Below are 19,264 nucleotides of genomic sequence, written 5' to 3'. Positions count from 1 at the left end.
CAAAACACATAGGCTAACCAAATTAAAATGTAATTTTCTAATTGTATCTAAGATTTTCATAATACAGTAGACCAATTAAACATTTTTACACAACCTTTAAAAAGTGCTTGATAGTTTAAACTCAGAAACACACAGCCAGTTAGTGATTGTTTGGTGATTTATACGACATAATCAAGTTTTAACTAAAAGAATAGCTAAAACTATAGTTATTTTAACTATAAAGGAAGGCGATTTTTTTTTTTTTCCCCAATAAAAGTTTAGGCTTCACGATAGGCCTAAACTAATTTCGACACGTGTCAATCGTTTCTTTTCTCAGCGCTGATGAGGCAGTCCAATCACAGTCGTTTGTTACCAGTGGGTGCCCCTCCCCCCGGCTCATCCAATTCTTAAACGGAAGCCGATTTCGCCCCCTGACGTCACTTCCATCAGCGCCATTAAGCTGCTGTTTCCTTTGTTAAGAGGGGTAGAAAAGCTTCAGCATTAGCACGCGTTTTCACAACAGCACTAATCGCTTAATTTCTCAGCGAAAGTCTCGTAAGCCGTGAGCAAGATGGATGCAAACAACAAGAGGAAGAACAGCACCGGGGACAGTAAATATCTGCCGGAGTTATTGGCGGAAAAAGACAGCCTGGACTCCTCGTTCACGCACGCCATGAAACTCCTAAGCGCAGGTCAGTGCGTCTTTATTCATTATTAAACAATTCATGCAGAACTCCTGACTGCATTCTCTAATTATTAAATAATGAGCTGTGTTTTTGAAGGGAGGTTAGTCTATACTTGCTAGAGATAATTTCACGTGCGTCGGTGAGATGCGTGTTTGTAGGCCAGAAGCGGTAGTTTTGGTCCGATAGGCCGTGCCGTGTTTTTCATTGCCATCAGTAGTATGCAGTGCTGTTTTATGATGTTTTGCGTTACGTTGCGTTGTTTAATGTTGGAAGTGTGGGGAATAATTATGTATGTTCAGACCTGCACGCTCATATCCTGCGAGATTTGGCTCAAACATCATAATTGACTTGTTACGGATAAGATAAACATTCAGTTAAGGATTTTATACGTAACTTGATGCGTTTTATTCCGCAACCAGTGTGATTTGTTTAATCCTCCTGTTCCACATTGAGAATTAGGTCAAATTTGAACCACGTTGAAAATCAATTCCTGATTCGACCTCAAGGGGTACTGGTTATTCAAAGGATAAATGAAAGAAATATTTAAAATGTGCATGCAGCTTCAGTTGAAAATACTTGGGCGCATTGTCCAACTGTAGACAACACCGTTAAAGTTGAAAAGGTTTTTTTTTTTTCCCTTCAATGCATCTAATTCCCAAATTCTAAGGCAGCATCATCACGTGCTTTTTTTGTGTGGAGACGGACAATCCCATAATTCCTCTGTAAGGAACCCCAAGATTGCAGACAAAGAGAAATGGATTATACATAAATTAATCTGTACTGATAACAATTGCAATCGTTTTTTCGTCTCTCTTACGTGTATGAATGAAACGCCTCTCGAACAAAAAACAAAATATAGGGCGGGAATTTTGTTCATGGGGAATCGATTGGATCGTTGTCATTTGCGGTTGCTTTGCTCCCATGTAATTGACAGAGTCAAAGAATTTATGCACTTGCACTAGTGAATGCAATCTTAGGAAAGATTATAGCTAGAATTAGGCATACAAATCGAAATCAATAGTCTTTATTGAATTTAATGAATTTATCCAGTGTCCCTAACCATTGTGATGTGGTACCAGTTTTTGTCAGGACCAAAAGGCAACACTGTTTACATTCAGTGATTTTTGATGGAATAAACCAGGGTTTCTCAACTCTGGCCTTCAAAATCCACTTTCATGTAGAGTTCAGCTCCAAAACCCACCCGCCTCTAATCCTGAAGACCTTGATTATGTTAGCTTGTTCAGTTGTGCTTCATTAATTAGGGTTGGAGCAGAACTTGGCAGTTGATGCCAAGCATCCTGCTAGCAGGATGGTGACGGTTAAGGTGTTAACGATTCAAGTTCTTTAGTACTTTTGAAAAACCATGCTCTAGTCCTAAATTCTGAGGCAGAGGTTATCGTATCACATTAGCAATTGCACTTAAGTCAAAGTGCATATAACAAAGTACATTTCTCAACTCGTTTCTAGTTGCATTTGGCAAAGAGTTTTCTGTTACTTGTTGGAATGTTTGCAACTTCCAGAATAGATGTGGCAAAGCAAAAATAAATGATTTCTTCTTTTTGCTGTGAGCTGATTTTGTTTTCTCTTACAGAGATTGAGAGGGTGCAGAAAGGTGAACCCAAAAAAGAGTCTGAGACATACCTGGATCTGTTCACCGCTAAGAACGTGAGGGTGAAAGAGCGAGTGCTCATTCCAGTGAAACAGTACCCTCGAGTAAGTCATCGTGCACTGTCTGAGTTTGTCTGTACAATGCAAGGACTTGTTGAATTAACTTCTCATTTCTCCCATCAGTTTAATTTCGTGGGCAAGATTCTAGGGCCGCAGGGCAGCACGATCAAACGTTTGCAGGAAGACACTGGAGCGAAAATCTCTGTACTGGGCAAAGGATCCATGAGAGATAAGAACAAGGTAATGAACCAGTTATTGCACTGTTGAGTTTACTGTTAAGTGACCCGGTGACTAAATATTAAATTGTGAAACCTTCAGGAAGAGGAGCTGAGGAAGGGTGGAGATCCAAAGTATGCACACTTGGCAATGGAGTTGCATGTCCACATTGAAGTTTTTGCTCCCATTCCAGACTGTTACCTGCGTATGGCACATGCCATGGATGAAGTCAAAAAGTTCCTAATGCCTGTAAGTGTGAGCACAAACAAACTGATGCTTTAATCTTTAGCTAATTTAAATAATATAACAAATAAATGCTCATTATCAAAGTTATTGTGTATTTTAATTATTTAATCATTACTAACAACAATGATAGTCTTAATATTGGGCATTGGCCATTTTTGTTTTCTCATCTGCCATAAGGATTATTATTTTATTTTTTTGTGTATTTTATGGTCTTCATTTGGGATGTAAAACCTTTTAATTGTTAGTTGATCAGTCTGATTTATCCTTTCTCTCATGTGTCAGGTGGATGGTCTTGATGAAATGCATCCCGATGCTTTCATGGATCCAGGGTTTTTGAACGGCTCTCAGGATATGTCTGGCCACGGCAGAGGCCTCGGCCCTCCTGGCAGAGGCCGTGGTGGCCCACCACCCCCTAGGTGAGAACTACTAACAAATGCATGTAGCAAAACAGAAGCTATATTTCGGATATAGAATCACTTTGTCTTTAGTGATCTGAACAATCTTAAGTGTTTGGAGTATATATGTAATATACATTTTCTCGTAGGGGTCGCGGTATGCCCCCTCGTGGAGCACCACGTGGAGGAGCTCCAAGAGGAGGTCCAGGACGTGGAGCTGCGGCAAGGGGAGCTCCCGTGGGACGAGGTGGACCTCCACCCTCCACACCAAACAGAGGGGGTGCCGCCTCTCGGTCAAGACCACCAGCCCAGTCTCAGAGGATGACACCAGCATCGGCGCTCTCCCACCAACAGCACTCGGCCAAACCAGAAGCTTACGGTGAATATGTAAGTCAATATCCACAACACCAGCAATTGCTCCTGTTTCAACAGTTTTATATTTGCCGCCATTTGAAAAGTTTGGGGTCAGTATGATGTAGTTGAAATTAATACTTTCATTCAGCAAGGATGCATTTAAATAAGACAAGTGTAATGTTCCAATATTTCTATTTTAAATAAATGTTGTTCTTTTTGTTCATAGAATCCTGAAAACAAAAAAAAATTCAGATCGTCACATTTTTATATTGCGATATAACACTATAGTTACACCCCTAGTTTTGTTGAATTGAGCCAGTATTGTTACTTAAAAGGCTGTGCAAGACTTTATAAATGTTAATCTTGTGATGCATCTCCATTGTCTCCTCTGTTTTCTCAGGCTTATGAAGAACCATATGCAGAGACTTCCTATGAAGGATATGAGAGCTATTACAGTCAACCTGCTCCACAGCCGTGAGTATCTTTCCATCTTTTTCTATAGATTGGCAGAGCGGTCTTCCTGTTTCATTTCCAAAAATATTCATTCAGTTCAAAGATAAAATAAATCAGTTCAACTTCATCAAATGATGTAAATCCATATCTTCCAAGTCCTGCTGTGGTCTAAGATTAAAACTCGGTAAAAACTGCTTTTGTTTAAAACTCTGCTTTTGTCCTTCCACAGAGACACAGAGTATTATGATTACGGTCACGGAGAGGCACAGGAGACTTACGAATCTTACAGTAAGACATGTTCTCTAATGTTAGACCTTTAGCATGCTTAATCTACAATAGACTCCCAAGTGCCTAATGTCAGGAAACATTATGTATGACACAGTAAGTTATCCTTGAATGAATTATCCATGTTACAGAAGTGCCTTGTGTTTTCAGCAGAAGATGACTGGGATGGCGGTGCTTGGGGCAGCGCTGGCGGGAAGGCTCCTACTGCCCGTCAGGGCAAGTCGTTTCGGGAGCACCCATATGGGAGATATTAAGACCTTTCCATCTCTGCAGTTGTTTGGGCAACCATCTCCCCTCGTAACCTCTTGTAACAACCTAAAGTAATTCTAGTTGTTTTTGTATCCTGTTTTGGTTAACAACACTCCTTTTTAATATGAATCTGCGTAGGACGATGACCATTCATAAGTTCATGACACATTTTAGATTTGCGATTATATGCTGTGCTTATATTCTCTTTGCATTTGTTTTACAAATTGTTTTCTTGTTTTTTTTTATTTTTTTATTTCTTTTATTTCTTTTTAATGGTTAAGTGTTCTCTGAAAAATTGATATCTGAATGCTAGATAATTAGCTGATGTTCATGTGTAAAATGACTTGATAAAAAAAGGAAAAAAATGCCTGTTAATATCACTTAGATTTATTCCAAACGCGCTTTTGTAAGGCATAACAAAAAAAATAAATTGAGGGATGCTCAAAAACATTAGTTCCTGTACAAATCAACATGTTACTTATTTTTCAAAGAACAAATTCAATTTGGTTTGAGGCTATTATTGTTTGAATGTCTCGTGAAAACATCCAAAAATTCGCATCTGCTGATTCGTTTTGTGCAAAACAAATCGCAAAGGTTCGAGTTTACTTCTAGACAGGTAAAAGAACTACCCTCTCAAACCTTTGTACGTACAATACCCAAATATTAGACTTGTTCTTTGGTGTTTTTAGTTTTGCTTTTTCCAAAATATTAGAAACCTTGTGTGCATTTCCTAACTAGGGAACTAAATATGTCCAAAATGTGTCCCTATCAGTTTGTCAATAAAGCATAGTTTTCTTTTACAGCCTTCAAAACGTTTGTTTTTGACTTATTAAAGTGGTAATAGTCATCCCATATAAAACTGTCAACTGTTGCAAACTGTAAAACTGTCAAAATTCTGCATGCTTTTTATAACATCACAATATTTAGATAACTTGTTTTGCTGTTCAAAATCTATTGTGTATAAACCGTTGATTTAAATAGTCTGCAATTAGCATGGAGATATTTGTATCAAGTAGATCGTGGAAAGGCTGCACATTATGTCTTGTACAGGAACAATTGACCTCAGAATAACATTTAAAGACAAATATTTCAAAATCTGTTACCTTGGTCCCCCAACAAGCTAATCTGAATTCTTTTTGTATTTATGAATAATTTTAAAGGGGTCATATCTTCTAAATCAATTATGCTTTTGATGTTCGTTGTACTATGGAGAAGAAAGGAGAAAAAAAAAAAAAGCTATAAAATTCAGAACTCAATTTTCAAGCAAAATTGCATTAACTCGAGCTACAGCACCTATTTGGTAAGGCAACTGTGACAAACTACAATGAAGTGTCTGCCTGTTTTTGGTACAAAAACAAGTGGATTGGTATGACCTCTTTAACGGATAATAGTCAATCTATTCAACATTAACAATGATTTATACACAATAAGAAAATCCTGGAGTTTTAATGTGTTTATACCTGTTTTAAAAGCGATAACCCTGTTGCAACCTCGCATCAGAGTCACTAAATCCCTCTGATGTCACAGAGACTCAACATGTTTGTCTTCTATTGAAAAGGATCTTGAGGTAAGACCTGCAGAGTCACCTCTAAAAGCACAGATAGATTCCCCTTTTTAAAAGGTAAAGTATACATGCACAAATCAATTTAGATGTTTGGTGCTCATATGGTAGTTTTGCGTGCAAAACCAAAAAAAAAAAAAGCAAAAGAAACGGCATGAGATGTCTTGTTCAACCAGATCACTCAACACAAAGGCTTTTGTAGCCCAGGGTGAAAGTTTTGACCGTGAAGATGATTCAAATGTTCAGTCTTACCTGATTTTCGCCGGCTTAAACAACAAAATTGGAAAAGATGGCGTAAAGTGTAATGCAAGCTTCAAAAAGGTAATATCAACCCTAAACTTCTCTCTTAGCACAACTGTTCATTCATTCATTTTGTACACAATCATTGCAAATTCAAATTCCGTTGTTTGCAAATTCAAAAGTCAATATTCCTAAACCTGGCTAACACATCATAAAACATTCAACTTTCTAAAAACAAGCTTAGTATGTTATTTTATATTCAACTCTTGTTTTAAAAACAAATAGATTCTAGTTTTTAGTCAAAATTACACTTCTTAAAAAGTGTTCTTGTAGCTGTACAAAATAGACAAAATGTCCTTAAATTTTACAAGCATTCGATATTTTTGTAGAGCTGCACCTGTCTTTGTGAAACTGTCGATTTGTGAGGTCTTGTGTACTAACTCTTGTTTTGTGTTGCTCAGTGGCTGATGGCGAGTGGTTCTCTCCAGACTGGCCTTACCAGGCAGCTCTTACAGGTGAAGTGTGTATAAATATTAATGAATTTTCAGCAATCAATGGGTTTTTAAATGTGCAAATACAAGAAATATTCTTTCTAAATTGTGCATGAAGAAAATTATATAAAACAACTTGTTAATCTGGTAGATCCACTTTATATTAGGTCTTTAACTACTATACTGTGTACTATTAATCATTTGATAGTGCACTTATTGTGTACCCATATATATATATATATAAATAAAAATAAAATAAATACCTGTACTTGGGGCTTGACATCAACTTTTTTTTTTTTTTTTGCTCACCAGCCACTGTGGGCACTCGTGCAATGTAAGCAATGATGTATACCCAAGTCAATGAGACTCAGCAAAAGTGCAGCAAAAGTTTTGCAATACAGCATGAACACATGTTAAGTACATTATACCTAACAATTTTTTTTTTGCCCCAAGTACATAGTAAAAACACCTAATATAAAGTGGGACTGAATTGTGATTGAACTTGTACATGACTACATTCAGTGGCACAATCAAATGGATTCTTCTTGATCAAAAATTGATCAAACAAGTTCCTTTTAGACTTGTCACGTTTGATCTTGGTACTGAAGTTATGTTGGTTTGATTTGTTAATGATCTGAATCCTAATAAACATACTGCCCTTCTATTTTAGTCTTTTTAGTTTGAAAGAAAAGTCTTAAAAGACATGGGCATTTCTATAGTATACAACTTACTAGTCCAAATTTGTCTTATCTATAGTGTTGAAGTGGATCTGGGACTCTGAAGCTTAACATGACATTGGGTGGGGTAATGTTATCATCCAGTTTCCTATTGTGTTACAAGTTTGTTCATTCTTTCCCATGACTGGAACGGTCATGGAAAAAGTTGACATTCATTGGGCCAAAAGTGTTGGGTCTCTTATTTTTTTTAATTTTTTTTTTTATGTATTATATTATGAATGTCTGTTGTCATGGTATGTGTAGCACCAGAGTTCACCTGATTGCCATCTTGGGAACACTTTTTGATGGCTATTTGGCTAATTTGCATGCATGTCAGTACAGATCCTTGGTCTTTAAGTAGGAAAACAAGACATTTAAAGGTCATGTTCCAGTGTGACTCACTTTGTATGCTCTCTGTTTCTTTGTTGCAGGCTTTTGGTGCCATTTTGTACCTAAGAGGAAATTTACTCTACCTTTTTTATACAATCTTGTGATCTGAGAAATGTTTAGTGAACATGAGTCACTTTTAATGTATTTTAAGTTGTCTTGTTACTTTTATACTTTTTTAATATCCCAATAAATTATTTTGTACTGTTTTATTGAAGTTGTATAATTAAACACTTTCTCACTCTGAAGGCAAGTTAGTACCAGCATTAGAAAATTGGTTGCCCAGTGTTGTGGTGAACCGATCACTTTTTCCTAGTCATTTAGAAGTGTTTGACCATTTATTGCTGCAATTGACCGATCAAATTTTGATAGAATGGTAGATGTTGCTGTGTAGTTGCCAGGGTATTATTGGTTGTTACTAGGGTGTTGCAGCTGTGCCATCGACTGATAAATTTAAAAAAAAAAAAAAAAAAAACCCACAGGAATTCAGTATTGTTTAAAGGGTTAGTTCAAACAAAAATTCTCATAATTTGCTTGCCTTCAAGCCATCCTAAGTGTATATGACTGACTTTGAGTCAAACAGAGTTGTATTAAAAATATCCTGTCTCTTCCAAGCTTTATAGTGGGAACGAATAGTAACTGTGATGTTGAAGCCCCAAAACAAGCACATCCATCATCTATCTATAAACCATACTCCCCCAGGGGGCTAATAAAGGCTTTCCCAAGTGATGTTTTTGTAAGAAATATATTTATAACTCTAAACCCCCCCAATTATAAATTGTTTATAATAAAACTTTACTTTAGCTTTGACTGTAATTAAATGTCATCGTATCCAATTATACACTGATTATACATTAAAAAATATAAGAACACTTTGAAAACACAGCTCTCAATAAGGAAAAATATGCTGGATATCTATACTGATATGGACTGGGTAATGTGTTAGGAACAAAAGCATACCACATTTGATGGAAATGAAAATGATCAACTACAGAGGACTGAATTCAGACACCCTTAAAAATCAAAGTGAAAAAATGATACAGCAGGCTAGTCCATTTTGCTGAAATTTCATTGCAGCAACTCAAAATGGTACTCAGTAGTTTGTATGGTGTTCAATGGCAAATGCCAATCAAGCTCCACGGTGCCGGGCAGTGAGCACAGGGCCCACTAGAGGACGTCGGGCCCTCAGGCCACCCTCATGAAGTCTGTTTCTGATTGTTTGGTCTGAGACATTCACACCAGTGGCCTGCTGGAGGTCATTTTGTAGAGCTCTGGCAGTGCTCGTCCTGTTCCTCTTCGCACAAAGGAGCAGAGACTGGTCCTGCTGATAAGTTTGGGACCTTCTACAGCCCTGCCCAGCTCTCCTACAGTAACTGCCTGTCTCCTGGAATCTCTTCCATGATCTTGAGATTGGGCCAGCGCATGCCTATAGGCGAACTAGGCGGCAGCACAGTCAGGGCGGCAAGAAAGAGAGGGATTTAGTTCTTAATTTAACGTATTTATTTTTTGGACATTCGTTTGAAATTATTTCACTTATATCAAAAAGTTATCACCTGATTAGTTATTATAAATCTAAATCATCTTTCCTTCATTCTACCAAGTAGTTACCAAAAACCCGCCTGCCCCAACCAAGAGCGGCAAATGGGTCTATCTGTTGATTTCGCAATGGCCAATCAGAGGTGTTTAAGATGCCACTGCACGAAAACTCCGGCGTTTTGAGCGGTGAGTGGACGCTCACAAATCCTCTCATAATAACAAAGTGTAGACATGCCTAGTTCGCCTATAGGCATGCGCCGGCCCAATCAGATATGAGATTAATACATGCTATATATTTTTAAAACGTATTAAACTCACGACAATATTATGTATCTCACGACTTTTTTAAATGAATAAATTATATAAATAATGTTTGTCGTATGTGATACGATCGGGGGAATTTCTGAATGAGTAGCTTCGTAGCTTATACTGTATGACAGCTGGTGAAATAAAACCACCCGCCAGTAAATTCGAGCAACGGTTTGAGTGGCCGTATAAGCTACAAACAAGTAGAAAATAATTTCTTTGTAGATTATACAACAGCAACTTGGAAAACAAACAAAACAGAAAAGGTAAGAAGCGATATTTGAGAAAAGAGCATATCAATCTAATAGCCGTAGACGCATAGCTGAACTAACTTTACCCCGCGTCATGTGATTTCTGATTCTTGAAAAAAAGGCCTGTTGTGATTGTGAAGTGGGGGCGGCACGACGGTGTTTTGCCTAGAGCGGCAGTTTAGCTTGCATTGGCCCTGGCTGGGAGACACAGCAAACCTTCTGGCAATGGCACATATTGATGTGCAACCTCTGTAGGGTCCAGGTATCGCCTCATGCTACCAGTAGTGACACTGACCCTAGCCAAATGCAAAACTAGTGAAAAACAGTCAGAAAAGATGAGTAGGGAAAATAATGTCAGTGGCCTCCACCTGTAAAACCATTCCTGTTTTGGGGGTCGTCTCATTGTTGACCATCTAGTGCACCTGTTGTTAATTTCATTAACACCAAAGCAGCTGAAACTGATTAACAACCTTCTCTGCTACTTAACTGACCAGATCAATATCCCATGAGTTGATGGACTTGATGCTATTCCCTGATTAAGAAGTTTTCCTTTAATTTTACTTCAATTTTATTTTTTTGGTAAAATTTTGGACTCATTTGTAGCAACTCATAATGTAATAACTGCACAATGTAAAAACTGCGCATAACTTATAAGTATTGCATTGTTACTGTAATAAAATGTTCATAATGTAGTAATTTTCTCAAAACGTAATAAAAAATTGAGAGCACATAATGTAACATTTTTTACACTGAGAAATGTATTGTTATAAACTCAACCAAAACACTGTATTGTCATAATTGCAGCAGCTTTTTAAAAAAAAGCTACCTGTGAAAGGCAACATTTAAATATTCATGCAGTTATTATGTGAATACAGGTGTGTATTATTACACATGAGCTTGATGATTAGTTCATTCTGAAGTTAATTTTTTCAGTGGCATTACATAGGTTGTAATTTCACATTAAAGGTGCAAAAGTTCTTATTTTATTTATTTTTTTCCTTTCTATTTTACATTACAAAACCAAACTGTTTTAACAGGGTTGTGTAGACTGTTTATAACTACATGATTGTAAGTTGTACTGTATTTTTCACCATACCCTCTGATGTACATTAAGGCTGTTTCATACCTGTCAACACTCTTGTTTTTTCCAGGGTCTGCCGTATTTAACACCCATATCCTGCCCCCCTCCTGTTTTGTTATTTATCCCGGGAAACTTCCATAATTTGTATGGCCCAAACAACCTCGTTACATGAATAATCAAAACAATATATTATTCCAAGGTTGCCAGATCTTGTATGAAATGCATATACTCTCACAATCGACATATCATACAAATGTCAACCCATTTGTGGCCTCAACCTGGCAACCTCCAACCCAGTTGCGCTGCTGATATCTGTGCAGGTAGTAGACGCGGGAAGTTGAATGAGAAGGTACTCGCTGCAGAGCAAATGGGTGGAGCTTACGTGTAGCTCCCCCTCACTAGACGTCCAGAGAGTTGAAGCTGGTCATCATAGACTCTGCAGTGTGTACCACTTGAGTTGAATCAAGCATGACTAGTTGGTAGAAATGGGAGGAGAAGACTTGGGTGGTGCTGAAAAAGCAAAATATACATTTAAATTTACCAGCTTGACAGAAGAATTTAATATCATATCTCGAAACCATATCACAATGCCACGGAGTCTGACAACAGCCGTTGCTCCACACGGAGATCTGATCTCACCATCATCAAATCTGTCTGTGATTACAAGAAACAGATGAAACTGAGACAAACTAAATCCAGAAGAACTGTGGCCGTGTCTCCAAGACGCTTGAAGAATCCGACCTGCAAAGATATCTGAAAAACAATGCGCAAGTGTACCTGGACAAAAGCTGTTTTAAACACAAAGGCTGGTCACACAATATATTTTTTTGATTTAAGGCAGGTGCACACTATGCGATTTTGGCCACTATTATGAAAATTTTATAACAATATTAATGTAATACTTGCTACATTATGTGCAGTTATTACATTATAAGTTGCTACAGGATTCCCTCAACCACCTGCACGCGAAAAAATCTGCACGAATCGCCTAGGCTGTGTGAAATATTTTAGCTTCAAAACTGAGAAAATCACCAAAAGACAACATTGGGGCACTATTCATTTTATAGCCTCCTGGGACCCAGGAATAGACTTTTGTCCTCTAGTGGACAATATATTTTAGTGAATTTCTCTGACATACATGTCACAGTTTTAGGGCTGTCCTGTAAAGAGCACATTCAGGGCTTTGCAGAGATACCAAATGTTTGGAAGTTTCACCATGACAACAACTTCTCCTTGGTCTTTAAATATGACTGACATTAATTTAGTGATCAAATTTAGCACTCTTATGGAAATATGATAATATTTTGTAATTATCATTTAAATTGGATTATTTTTTAATTGTTTGTTATAAATCAACATCTCAGGAAAATGTTACGGGGTTTCTAATCAAAATATGACTTTCATTGATTTCATACACGACCTCTGTAGAGGACACCAGGACTTAAATCATGATTATCAGGCATTTTGGGAGACACAAGTGAATAGCGAAATAAATTATATATCAATATTCCTATTAATTATTAGATATTATTATGAAAATGTTGCCAATTTTTACTCCCATTATTACACTTCTTTTTTCATTACATGTTGCTCCAAGAACACATTAATATGCAAATTAGATACAGTGTATAGATGCATTGTATTGAATGGGAAAATCCATGTATGGCCATTTTACCCTCATATTAAGTAAAATGGTATATCGATTCATTCCGTTCTATCTTTCATGACATAGTGGAGAATCATCTTTAAACAAAATTTAGTTTAAAAAAATTCTGAAACCTAAAAATTTATTGGTGAATAAAAAAAAATCCCATTGTTTTTGCCTATACATGTAATTTATTGTCATTTTATTTTTTAAACAACTTAGTCCTGGTGTCCACTACAGAGGACATAGCATAAAATATGAATAAAATATAATTTTTCAAAAATGTTATTTTTCCTTTTTTTTTTTCTTATGCTCTAAACAATGTAATGATGTGAAACAAAATATTAAATTCAAAAACTTTTTTTTCTGGGTCCCAGGAGGATATCTACAATATTCTAAGATTACAAACTACAAATGTTTTTTTTTTCTTTTCTTTTTTCACTTAACTGTAGCCTGTTTAAATGTCAGAAACATAATAGTAGTAGTATCTGTAGGTAGGTTAAACGCTGAAAACGCTGAACAGCTCTTTAGCGCCTCAGCTCCAGCCAAAGCGCGAACGCAGATTTGATTGAATAGTTAATAACGTGAGATTTGAATTTAAGAGTTAATAACGCGACGCACTGAACGTTTCTTATCACATCGGTGTGGTCCTGCGCTTCAAATGGTTAGTTATCAAATGTAACAGTATTATTTTTTCTTTTGGAAGCTGCATTTAAGTCCATTTGGAAAAATCTGAAGGGGCACATGGTTTGAAGGCGTGACGCAGTTCTTTTCGCCTTTTATTTAGCAGTGGACTCATCACCATTAAACCAGACCTGTTCACTTGATTCTTTAGCTTAAAGTAGGCATAATCAGGAATATGCTGTGGTGTTTTCTTCTGTTATGGATCTTACCGCGTTGTACAGGTTTGTACAAAGTTTTTTCTCGGCTTTTTGTAACTCGGTGTTTCTGCTTACCGGGACCTTGCAGTTGCCTATTCCACTCTGAAACTAGGTTGTAAACACTAGCTTGTAATATAGCCTACCGGAGATATAGAAACCTGAACATCACAGACGGACTCCAAAACTTTGCTTTTTTTCTGTAGAAGTTTTGTTTGCTTTGCCATGAGAGTCAAATCAAACCTAAATGATACAAAAAGATCTCGTTCTTGATTATATCCCCCAATTTTCTTTGTGGAAATGGGATCTATTTGCATGTGTTTTATCCCATTCTCAAGTGAGCATGCTCTACTTAGGCTATTTAATTAAGTGTGAACTGTGGTTTTAAAAAGTTTTGTAGAGTACTTGGACAAAACAGGCTACAAAACAGCAAAAATACGAGAGTAACCTCTTGCTGCTGCGGTTTTCTTACATTTAATCATTTAACAGACGCTTTTATTTCTGGTGGTGACTCACAAAGAAAGGAATATCTCAAGCAGTTTCATATGTTTTCCTTTTGAATCACTCAGAATAAATTAAACCATCAGATACAGCCTGTGTGCAGTTGAGCGCATAGCAGGTGGAATATGGACAGAGAACCTTGAAAATGAGGTCTGATTCATGACTGTAATGTTTAATTTCATTAATATCTGACTGATGAAAAGGAGTAGACACCATTGTAAAAACTTAGAGATTCATTTTTAGGATTACATTCTTTCAGTAACACTTTACAATGTCTCATTATTAACATTAGTTACTGCATTAACTAATACTTATGAGCAATATATTTTACATTTCTAGCCTTTGTTAATGATAGTTAGGCTAATAAAAATGTTCATGTTCACAGTGCATTTACTAACTTTTGATCTTACAAAATGTCTTAGTAAATGTTGAGAATAACATTAGCTAAGATCAATAAGGCTTATGTTGAGTAACGTAGTTAAGTGTTACCCTTTATTCTTTAAGGACATAGTAAAGTTTCTTTTAATGATACATATTTATACTTATCCTTTTCCTAAGTTATTATATATATTTGAATCTGTTAGAAGTATATTCAGTTATGGACAGTATTTATGTGGTCTTGGGGACAGGTGGTTTTTAGTGAAAATGTCATGATCATTTTGTAATATTCAAGATTTTATTTGTCATGTACACAATAATATACAGTAGTCAGCATTTGAAGTGGATAAAAACCTTTCATCAAAGTTGTCCTAAAACCTTCTTAGGACAACCTAGTAGGACAACTTTGATTAACGTTTTTGATCCACTTCAAATATGGAATACAACTTGCTGTGAAAGACTGTTTGTTAAATATATATAAACAGTAAGATAATAATATTTCAAAGTATAAATGTTATTTTTGTAAAGTGGCTATTTAAAAAAAAAAAAAAAAAAAAAACTGGCAGATATTTGTGGAATATATATTTAGATTCTCAAGAGGCAGTGAAGTGTGAGTGAAAGATTCCAAAGCTGGGGCTGGTTACATAAACCAATTAGACTAGTCTTAAAAGTTAAGACACTATTTCTTTTCTTGAAGAGTGGTCCTAATTTTTTAAAGTCTGTTACATAAAAAGGTAGATTGGTGTAATTGGAATTGGAAAAATAACATTGGTTACCCCTTGGTTAACTGCAAGTTGGTCAAACTAGTTCTTAAGACAAGTCTTAATATAGTGACTAAGTTTATGCAACTGGCCCCTTAAGAAAATCCAGTAGAATATGGTGTTTATATGGCCTATTTTTGTCAATCAGAATGCCCTGAGCATGTGCCAGACCTCATGTCTTTGTTGTGTGGGCTACAAGCAAGACAAATAAACTTGTGTTTATGGAATATAGAAGCAGCCTGTCCCTGCTCATGTTTTTTAATGGATGGAAGACGCTGAAATGTTGAATGCATCTCTCAAAAGTATAACTTAGGGCTAAATTTGACAAAATTGTCCCTCAAATTGAAATTATGTTCCGGGATCAACCAGGAACATGTTGTACTTGGAGAAATCATGTTCACCTTGGTGGGCGATAAAAAAAGATACAAAGAGGAATGTTCCATTCCATCCATAGTTGGAGGCACAGACACAGTCCTGATAAAGGTTTTTTTTATTTTCTGGTCAGTTTTAAAGCTGACCTAAATGTTGCCATATTACAAGAGAACAGACTTATCCTGTTTGTGTGGAATAGACTAAGTGTTCACAGATAATGTTCTCAGGGTCCCCTTGCCACACTACATGCACTTCACACCAAGGCTAAACTTTTGTCAGTCATTTATACTGCTCTTTTAAGCCACAGTCTCATTTCATTCTAACATTGCATGTAGATGCAACTTATGCCACATATGCTGGATGTTTGAGTCAAGCATGATGGCATCATTTGTATCTCACGGTTCTTTAGAAACTGCCTGCAGTATTATTTTTGTTACCTTTTGTGTTTTCACCATTTTGTCCTTTCATGCTTACGTCATGACTGTTAACAAAGAAAACCAGCTACTGTTTCAAAAACTTTGAGAAAGAATCCTGAATAAGATGTATCAGAGTTTCCACAAAAATATTATGCAGCACAATGGTTTTCAACATTAAAAATAATAAGAAATCTTTCTTTAGCGGCAAATCAGCATATTAGAATGATTTCTGAAGGATCATGTGACACTGAAGACTGGAGTAATGATGCTGAAAATTCAGCTTTGCATCACATGAATAAATTACAATTTAAGATATATTCAGATAGAAAACAGTTATTTGAAATTGGAAAAATATTACTGTTTCCTGTATTTTGATCAAATAAATGTAACGCAACCTCGGTGAGCATAAGACACTTCTTTCAAAAACATAAAAAAATCTTACCAACCCCAATCTTAAGCAGTTATCAAATGGTTTACAAGGTTCATGGAAAATGTGGAATTAGCAGTGAATTTTAAAAATGTTTTATATAATCCTGAAAAAAGTTTTGGAAAGTTACCAGCTCTAAAATCAACAAGAAATCAGTGCAGTTTTTATAAAAATGAACTGCGAACACTGAAGAACTGCGGCTGAAAAATTCACCATATAAACACTTCTGGTCCTAAAGGAATAGTTCACCCAAAAATAAAAATTAGCCCATAATTTACTCACCCTCAAGCCATCCTAGGTGTGCAAGACTTTCTTCTTTCAGCCGAACACAATCGGAGTTATATTAAATAATATCTTGGCTTGTCCCAGTTTTGAAAATCCAAAAAGCGCATCCATCCAACATAAAAGTAATCCATACGACTCCAGTAGGTTAATAAATGCCTTCTGAAGCAAAGCGATGGGTTTTTGTTAGAAAAATATCCATATTTAAAACTATAATCACTGACTTCCGGCAACGGCCGTACACATGTTCACGAGAGAGTCGAGTTCTGGTAGAAGGGTGACCTCTGACCTGACCTCATTTTTGGGTGAACTATTTCTTTAAACAGTGTGTAACCTGTTGTGCATTGTAAATGATCCACATGACACAGGTTACTGTTAACGATTGTATTTTGTTTAAGGAAAACTACAAACCAGAACAGAATGCATATATTCGCCTCCGTCATTCTCCAAGGCTTGGGGAAACCTCAAACATGGGTCTTAAAGTAACATACACCCAGACCATTAGTGTTTAGATGCTATTGATTGTAGTATAACCAGTATAATATATTCTATTTAGAGGCCAGTGAGGGTTATGCGCAACAAACATAACCAATGTCCATCTCAAATGCAGATTGATATCTAAAAGGTTTTTATTTTTCTTCTTCTCACTAACATTTAGATATTTAAATTAAACAATGCCAACCATATCCATAGTGCCATTCAGCCGTTAACACTTTTTCCAACAAGCAGATGCAATGAGACATTTTTTCCTGTTTGACGTTCGGCATAAAGCCTGTTCTGGTAACAGCAAACCGCCAAACAGCTAGATATTTGTCGGTTGGTTGTGGGAATTGTTCCATGTCAGTTAAAGGACAGTTCACTCAAAAATGAAAATTCTGTCATCATTTATGCTCATGTTGCTCCAAAACTGTATGACTTTTTTCTGTAGGACACAAAAGAAGATATTTTAAACATGTTTCAGTGTTTTCATCCATACGATGGAAATCAGTAAGCTCCAATGTTATTTGAGTCGCATCGTTCTTCAGTATGTCTAATTTTGTGTTCTGCAGAAGAAAGAAAGGCAAACAAGTTTGGAACAACATCAGTGTAAGTAAATGATGGTATAATTTTAACATCTTTTTAAAACAGACCACTAACTGCATTATGAGAGGGTCAAGTATTTTATAGAACATTTATACTCAAAAACATCAGCAAACTAATGAAATGTCAAACTCGGCTAACCTTCAGGAGGGTTCATTAGATCTCTAGTTATAGGGCTCCTATTGAACAACGACTTGCTGTGTTGGTGCGGATACAGTACACACAGAGGAGGCTTTAAAAAGTGCAGACAGGTAAACAAGGCTTCTGAGAAATTAAAAATTTCCAGGAAATGTAGGCTGTGTAATGTGTTTTTGGGAATGCTCTGTAATCAGTAGCCTAACAGTAGTCAACATTTGAAGTGGATCAAAACCTTTCATTAAAGTTGTCCCAAAACCTTCTTCTTAGTACAATTTAGTTCTTAGGACAGCTTGGATTAACGTTTTTGATCCACTTCAAATGTTGACTACTGTATGTAGGTGTGAACAAACCTGTGATAAGATTAAATGTTCAAAAATTGACTCAAACTTTGACGGACAATAAGAAAATCTAACATGACCTCTGAGTGGAAAAAGTTTGCCTGGTCTGATGAGTCCCATTTTCTTTTACAACACATGGACGGCCGTGTACTCTGTCAGAGATAATCCAGTCGCATGTACACTTCTTTATTGATGATTCCATGAAGAAAATTTAACATTCATGGAATCAGAAGGTTCTTTATATTGGAAGAAATTTCTGTAGATTATTAAAATGTTAAAGTTTCTTCATGGAATCATCAATAAAGAAGTGTACATGCGACTGGATTGTCTCTGACAGAGTACACGGCCGTCCATGTGTTGTAAAAGAAAATGGGAACCCAGTTAACTCCCTGGCAGCCAGTCTGAACACCTAAATTGCAGTTTTAGCAGCAGAAAAATGTGGATAAATCTCTTTGAACTCTACTTGGAAAGTACTGTATATATAAAAAAGAGGAAATTAGTGCCAGCTGCCAGACGAACTCCCGCACCTTGGGGGCGAGTTTTGAACAGGTATACTGTTTTCTCGACTGACTTATTCTGAGGCATTTACAGAAATCTCTTTGAACAGGGTGAAAATGTGGTAGTTTACATCTTGTATGCCTGTCAAAAGACAAAATGGCCACATCACATTTGTAAATGCTAATGTGAATGCTGAATGTGTCCTGATGTGACCTGGACTACAGCATACATTATAGTCGTTGCTGTGTGTATATAGGAAAACAGCTACAGTAGAATTAGGAAAGTATTAGTCCTTTCTTGAAGTTTGTCAGATCTCTCTTTATCTGTGTTTAAACTGGATTAACAAGGGACAATATTTGGGCTTGATCTAATGAGGCCTTAAATCAACCCTCATGGTTACACAAGGGGATACACAACAGACAGTTTATAGACCTCCGTGAAGTTGGCACC

At 36.5% G+C, this 19,264-nt stretch overlaps 2 protein-coding genes across 8 annotated transcripts in view; both read left to right on the top strand.

Moving 5' to 3' along the window:
- The first annotated feature begins 407 nt into the window (after positions 1-407).
- Positions 408-8,138, top strand: khdrbs1a (KH domain containing, RNA binding, signal transduction associated 1a). 7 transcript variants are annotated; one of them, XR_007933319.1, is made up of 12 exons: positions 408-671; positions 2,257-2,378; positions 2,457-2,573; positions 2,652-2,798; positions 3,078-3,211; positions 3,340-3,577; positions 3,945-4,018; positions 4,227-4,285; positions 4,436-4,602; positions 6,794-6,847; positions 7,580-7,627; positions 7,971-8,138. XR_007933319.1 is itself a non-coding variant. In XM_051917917.1 (9 exons), exons 1-9 carry the CDS (start codon positions 551-553, stop codon positions 4,534-4,536), a joined length of 1,113 nt encoding a protein of 370 aa, XP_051773877.1. In that variant the 5' UTR covers positions 408-550; the 3' UTR covers positions 4,537-5,343. The 7 variants fall into 7 exon arrangements, 2 of the variants coding, with proteins under 2 accessions (XP_051773877.1, XP_051773876.1); XR_007933317.1 differs by having other exon boundaries at positions 4,433-4,602; positions 7,580-7,622; XR_007933316.1 differs by having other exon boundaries at positions 4,433-4,602.
- Positions 8,139-13,420: 5,282 nt separating this feature from the next.
- The window catches only part of LOC127525392 (V-set domain-containing T-cell activation inhibitor 1), a 33,879-nt gene continuing 28,035 nt past the window's right edge, over positions 13,421-19,264 (top strand). The window contains exon 1 of the mRNA XM_051917927.1: positions 13,421-13,650. Coding sequence (XP_051773887.1) covers positions 13,605-13,650 — 46 coding nt within the window. The 5' untranslated portion in view covers positions 13,421-13,604. The remainder of the gene's footprint in view (positions 13,651-19,264) is intronic.

This window comes from Ctenopharyngodon idella, chromosome 13, assembly GCF_019924925.1.
Source record: "Ctenopharyngodon idella isolate HZGC_01 chromosome 13, HZGC01, whole genome shotgun sequence".
Lineage (NCBI taxonomy): Eukaryota > Metazoa > Chordata > Actinopteri > Cypriniformes > Xenocyprididae > Ctenopharyngodon > Ctenopharyngodon idella.
This window is presented reverse-complemented; position numbering and strand designations above follow the sequence as displayed.

What these genes read in the sequence shown, in the direction of transcription:
- khdrbs1a (XM_051917916.1), top strand. Translation starts at nt 551, where the DNA reads ATGGATGCAAACAACAAGAGGAAGAACAGCACCGGGGACAGTAAATAT. An exon ending in CATGAAACTCCTAAGCGCAG is followed by an intron (nt 672 to 2,256) that starts GTCAGTGCGTCT and finishes TTTCTCTTACAG; the next exon opens with AGATTGAGAGGGTGCAGAAA. An exon ending in CAGAAGCTTACGGTGAATAT is followed by an intron (nt 3,578 to 3,944) that starts GTAAGTCAATAT and finishes CTGTTTTCTCAG; the next exon opens with GCTTATGAAGAACCATATGC.